General features: G+C 39.3%; 1 protein-coding gene across 2 annotated transcripts in view; it reads left to right on the forward strand.

Moving 5' to 3' along the window:
* Nucleotides 1-6,000, forward strand: part of USP13 (ubiquitin specific peptidase 13) — a 52,233-nt gene extending 46,233 nt beyond the window's left edge. For both annotated transcript variants that reach the window (XM_085301220.1, XM_085301221.1), the window contains exons 17-21: nt 27-170; nt 1,153-1,319; nt 1,844-2,006; nt 3,652-3,736; nt 4,450-6,000. In XM_085301220.1, the coding sequence (XP_085157346.1) occupies nt 27-170; nt 1,153-1,319; nt 1,844-2,006; nt 3,652-3,736; nt 4,450-4,543 (653 nt within the window). In that variant the 3' untranslated portion in view covers nt 4,544-6,000. The remainder of the gene's footprint in view (nt 1-26; nt 171-1,152; nt 1,320-1,843; nt 2,007-3,651; nt 3,737-4,449) is intronic.

Genomic DNA, 6,000 nt, shown 5'->3' on the forward strand with positions numbered 1-6,000 from the left:
TTATTTTAGAGCATCCTTTCCTTCAGCTTTAGATATTGATGAATCTGCAGTTATGCAACTAGCAGAGATGGGTTTTCCTTTGGAAGCATGTCGGAAAGCTGTATATTATACAGGCAACGTGGGTGCTGAAGTGGCTTTCAACTGGATTATTGCACACATGGAGGAACCAGGTGAGTGGTCAGAGGTTGTAAGTTAACTCCTGGTTCTGCATTTTGACAGCAAGTTAAAATTTTGTAATGTGTGACAGATGAGTGATGGTACCCTTCCCTGCCCCAGGAAACCTGGAGATGTGAATGGTATGTCCTCAGCTGCTCCTAGGTTATGCAGGTCTTGACCTTTATTTGGCAACCTCTGCCTAGAAAAGGATAACAAACCAAAGTTGCATCAGAAGTAATATCTTCTGTCCTTACTGATGGTGTAGGCCAGCTCTCTGTTTTCCAGCCTTTGGTTAGATCTGTGCTGCAAATGTGACCGGTTGTGAGTACATGGAATCCTGTGGCCTAGATTCTTCTCTTTCGTATCAGCATTCTCAAGCTCAGGCTCAGAGCATTCATATTGCACTTGGAACAAGCCCAGCTTGGTGTATCTACTAATGGACAGGGCTGCTATATATTTTACCCTTCCTGCATCTCATCTGTGCAAAGTTTGGGCCAATGATTCAGTACCTGAGTACTCCATCTCCAGGGAACTCAGGATTTAGCTGAGGTCACATATCAGAGTGTGCTTTTGTGTTGCTTTTGAAAATGCTGAAAGAGTGAGACCTAGGCTTCACTGACACATCCCTTCAGCTATGGACTTAAGAGTTCGTTTTGACATCTATACATGTATCAGCAGAGTTGTCTACTATTCTGGTGTTGTCATTGCTTCCACATCAACTTTTGCTACTTTGCTGCAGTTTCACTTCTGTCGTGTGCTGAGCTGTTCCAGCCTGTTCAGTGTGAGACTGTCCACCTAGATATTTCGTAATGTCCATGTTCATCTTGCTATTTTTAAGGCTATCCATACACCTAAGTTCTAACTGGGCCAGTGAAACAAACTCTACATTGATTTCGGGGCTGTTTTTGAGGTGTTATTTGTTGTTTGTGGGTTGGTTGCTGAATTTTCAATTCAGTGAGATGAAAGAATGAAATGATGAATGTTTATTTGTTCCAGACTTTGCGGAACCGTTGGCCATATCTGCTTTTGGAGGGATTGCTTCTACTGGAGTGGCTGGTTTGGGAGCTGTTGGACTAGATAACCAACCTCCTGAAGAGATGGTTGCCATTATCATTTCCATGGGCTTCCAAAGAAATGTAGCAATTCAAGCACTGAAGACAACAGTGAGTTCCATAAGTTACTGGGAACATTTAGGTTTTGTTTCATATGATATGCTTTGTACATTTGCATATTGGAGCCTGTGAAATACACATATGAAAGTCAAATCCATATAGTGGATGATGCATGTAGAACTGTTCTGGAAAAGCAAGACGCCCAGCTTGATTGGATTAGGCTGAGAGAGAGTGGTTTGTGTTTCACATGAATGTTAAAATGTGGAGGGGAAAGTGAGGAGGACTTAAATTYTTCTGCCATCTGCTGAGAAACATCCCGGCTGCCTAAGGACAATACACATTGAGGATGCGAACCCGGGGACCATGGGGAATAGTGGTGGGAGGATTTCATTTCCATCTGTCAGGTTTTTGCAGAGTGCAATACTGAATGCTCTTTCTGTGGAGGCAGAGTATATGCCTTATGTTTCAAGTGCTGTTGAACATGGTCCTTTTTCTGCACAAAGATCAATGTGTAAGTGGTAGTATGATGCTAGAGAAGGTATTAAAGGCTACTCTTTTGCTTATTTGACTCACAGAACAATAATTTGGAGCGTGCACTGGAATGGATCTTCAGCCACCCTGAGCCTGAGGAAGAAAGTGAGCCTGCTTTGGATGTGATGGATATGGAGAATAGTGTTAATGCGAACATCCTCGCAGCAGCAGGGTCGGAGGAACCTAGAATCAAAGATGGGCCTGGAAGTAAGTTCTCCTTCAACTTATCGTCGATTATCATGCAGTTGTATCACACTTATACCATTCACGGAACTCCCTTCAGTTCTGAAAGTGATCCTTGTGATTTTTGGACATGACCCAGACAATTTACTGCCAAGCATGCTTCTGAAGCTGAGTCTGACTCTGTGGGGTTGCTGCACACTATGGGTATGTTAGAGAGAGAAAACTCTTTCCCTGGACTCACTGGACAACCTGAGCCCAAATTTCTTGTTGCCACAACATAAGAGTCTGTCCTGCTCTAGCTTTAATTTTTCTTCTATTGTTATAAGATAAAAAGAGGATWAAAAAAAAAAAAAAAAAGTGTTGAATTCTTTTAAGGCTGAACATCCCAAAGAGAAAACACTGCTGTTACAGACCATCTGAGAATGTGTCCTGCTACGGTTTGGGGCATTTGATAATCCCTTGAACCAGATTCCACATTCTACATATGGCAGGTATGATTTGTATCCTGTGCAGGTTCATGTAATTTTTGGTGATGTTTTTTCATTGAGATTGTAAGTCATAGCTCTTACTACTATTGCTGCCCAACAAACCACAAGATGGGGCTTTTGTACAGCAGTCAAAGCTGTGAAGTAGGCAAAAAACCTATTGTAGGTCTAAATGCCTTACAACACAGCACAGTGGTTGTGCTAGGATAAAGATAATACATCAGACAATTCAGAAAACATTAGTTTACTCTAATAACTGTAGTGTGCATGTTCTACACTTGTTCCTAAACTATCTCGGCCTTAATAGCCAAAAAAGAAAAAAATAATTAACAAGCAATTTGATTTTGTTTCTATGGTTGCTATTATTACATAGGAATGCTTATTTCTTTGTTTCTGATGTTATAAAGGCCAACCTTAAGTGTCCTGGCGACATAGGAAACATTGATTATCATTAGGTAATAAAGATTTGGAATAATTATTTTTTATGGTACTTAGTCTTTATAAACTGAAACCATTTATTGAGTGCCTAAAATCCTGACAACCAGCATAACTGTAAAATGACTCCAGAATACTCTCTCCACTGAAGTCCAGGCCTCTGTCCTTATGCAGTATCCTGAAAGAAGGTACCCTTTTACCTTCACTGGTAATGTTGGTGAATGATATGAATGGGTGAGGAGCAAGAATGAATGCTGAGTTTTTCAGAGATCTGAGCATAAAGATTTTCCTCTTACTAAAGGAAGAGGTTTCTTTTCTGTCCTCTCTTTCATCAGCTGAAGGTTAGCACTTCCATTTTTGTTTGATTTATAGTGGACTTATGATTGCATTCATAAACACAGCTAATTTATGTGCAGAATAAACACCGCATCTGGCACTTTACGTGGTGTACTCTGTGAACTGGGAATGAATCTCTGCTGTTTTCTCTCAAAGCAGTGTCTGTGATCGCAGCCCTGCTGTATGTGCATGGATCTATGTGGGTTTGATTTGGGTTGTGTTAATGTTTGACAGTGAATCTGAGTGCTATGTAAAGTACATGAAGTGCAGCAATGTAAACTGTGGAGCTGCAGAGTCTGATTTAGATGTGCTCTACTGCTTCAGTAGCTTTAGAAAGAAAAGCATTTCCCTGGCTCCCACGTTGCAGCATTAACCATGAAAGACTTATGCTCTCATTCGTTCTTGTTAAACAGGGTATGAGCTATTTGGGTTCATCAGCCACATGGGAACATCCACAATGAGTGGCCACTATGTTTGTCATCTCAAAAAAGAAGGAAGGTGAGTGGAATTTGGAGAGAAATACAAAGATGAGCAAATTCTTTCTATGTAATGTGCCCCTATGTAGAACGGGATATTTCGCACTGCAGACTAAACACACATGTTTTTATTGTATATACATTTTCCACCATTGAAATGAAGGTTAAGAATCTTTTGAAGGGAGATTGATTCTGTTATTGATTACAGATGTACCAAGTCTGCATTTATTATGCCAAGGTCTATGCTGATACATATCATTGGCTCTCCTGTGCTTGCTCTCCCAAAACTGCTCCCCTCATTTTGGGGCCTCTGTTTTGTACCTGACTCTGTATTTGAGCTTTGCTCAACTTTCTATGACTTCCTATCAATAGAAGCCCATCACACTCTGGATTGACATTAGTACTAGTAACACTAGTACTGTGGATCTTGGCTGGTACACAGATCTCGACTGTGGTTTTGATAAGTTCGTATTATTTGGCATTGGGAATCCTTGATTTTCCTTCATCTAAACCCTCACTACACATCCTGCTGTACATCACTCTTCCTTTTCAATTGCTGACTCTACAGGCAAACCTGCTTCAGCTGTTTCTGTCCTTTTGTTCTTGTTGTGATACCTAAATTTAGATTTTTAAGCTCCTTGAAGTTCGGATCTGAGAAGTCCCTGATAAACTTGATTTTTTTTTTTTTTTTTTTTTTTTACACGTGGCATTTAATCAATCTTGTTTTTGTTTCAGATGGGTGATCTACAATGACCTTAGAGTCTGTGCTTCAGAACGACCTCCCAAAGACCTGGGCTACATTTATTTTTATCACAGGATACCAAGTTAGACCTCAGATCTATTACCGGGCCTTATGAAGCCATAGCCTTTTTAACCTGCCAAAAAAATTTAAGAAAAGATAAAATCTAAAACCAACAAAACCCCTAGCCTTTGGACTGCCAAAAAGCAAAGGAAAACATGGGATATTTATAATTTATTTAAAAACAGTAAATTGATGCCGCCTTAAATATTAGAGGGAAGATTTCTATTAGGAGATGTACAGTAGGTTGTTTTAAATTTATATACCTTAAAGGATACCTTGAAAACCATGCAGATTACTGGTGTAGTCTGCAGCTAGTGTATGGAGAAAACAGATGTTTCARAACTGAACAAAAACTAGTCAGTTCAGCCCAACTGTTGCCTGTTCAGTCCGTGTGTCCTTTGAAGACCTGGAAGAAATATTTGTATCTATGGTAGCTGGGAGCCCTTGCTTTCAATCAGAGCCCAGACCACTTAGGGAAATCATATCCCATATGAAGTGAAAGGGAGGGGATCTGTGACTGTTCTTCAAAGCGGAATGCGTCTCATTTGAGATATTATTTTCATTACAATAAGAAAAGTTGATTATAGCTCTATCTGTTGGAATTCAGTCATATAATGTTTTGTCTTGCATTTTTGATGCCTAAATTTAACAAAATAATGGAGATGGAAGTGGTCTGCTGTCAGTGACATGTGTTTTCTGCCAAAGAGAAATAGTGGATTTGATTTTTACAGAGGGAAACTTCTCCATCTTCTCTTGTTTGTTTTGCTTTTATAACTTCTTCCAACAGAATCAAGATTATAAATGGCTAAAGGAAGCACTGACTTTAAAAGTAAATGAATACAGCTCAGGAAGAACAAGACTATTAATTTAAATTTATTTTCTGCTGAAGGAGCTAATGATGGTGTTAATGTCCAATTATTTTTTGCGAGGAAATTTGCATCTAAAACATTGATACTCCTACTGAAATCAACTCCTTAATCAACCTGGCAAAATACTTGCAGTATAATTCTGCATTCCACCAAAGATTGCTTATATATTTACATTTGATCCGTGAGTGGGAGATATTGCATAGTAAAATCGCTGATTTATTGATTCTCTACCCTCTCCCCTTTTAAAGAAACAAAAACCATGCCCTGTAATGATATTTCAGCTGTGTGGAAACTTCCAAATGCACCAATAATATGATCTATTCAACAGGCACCTTCCATAAGGGGATCTATATTTTTTGGAGAGGATGAAGGGATGGGTAGGTAGGAGCTGGCCTTTCCTGCCCTATTTTTTTCATATTGTTTGTTTTGATTGGTGTTACAGGGAAGAGTATATCTGTGGGTTTTAAATTCTAATGAAAAACATTTATTCTGGGAAAAAAATACAATGGTAAATATGAAACATGTCACGATTCCAAAAAAGCCCAAAGGTTCACAGTGTGTTGGCTACTGCTTAGAGACAATTGGTGGAATTACCTTACATAATTTTACTGAGCC

This window comes from Rhea americana, unplaced genomic scaffold (genome assembly GCF_003343005.1).
Source record: "Rhea americana isolate MKP2758 unplaced genomic scaffold, rheAme1 scaffold_174, whole genome shotgun sequence".
Classification (NCBI taxonomy): domain Eukaryota; kingdom Metazoa; phylum Chordata; class Aves; order Rheiformes; family Rheidae; genus Rhea; species Rhea americana.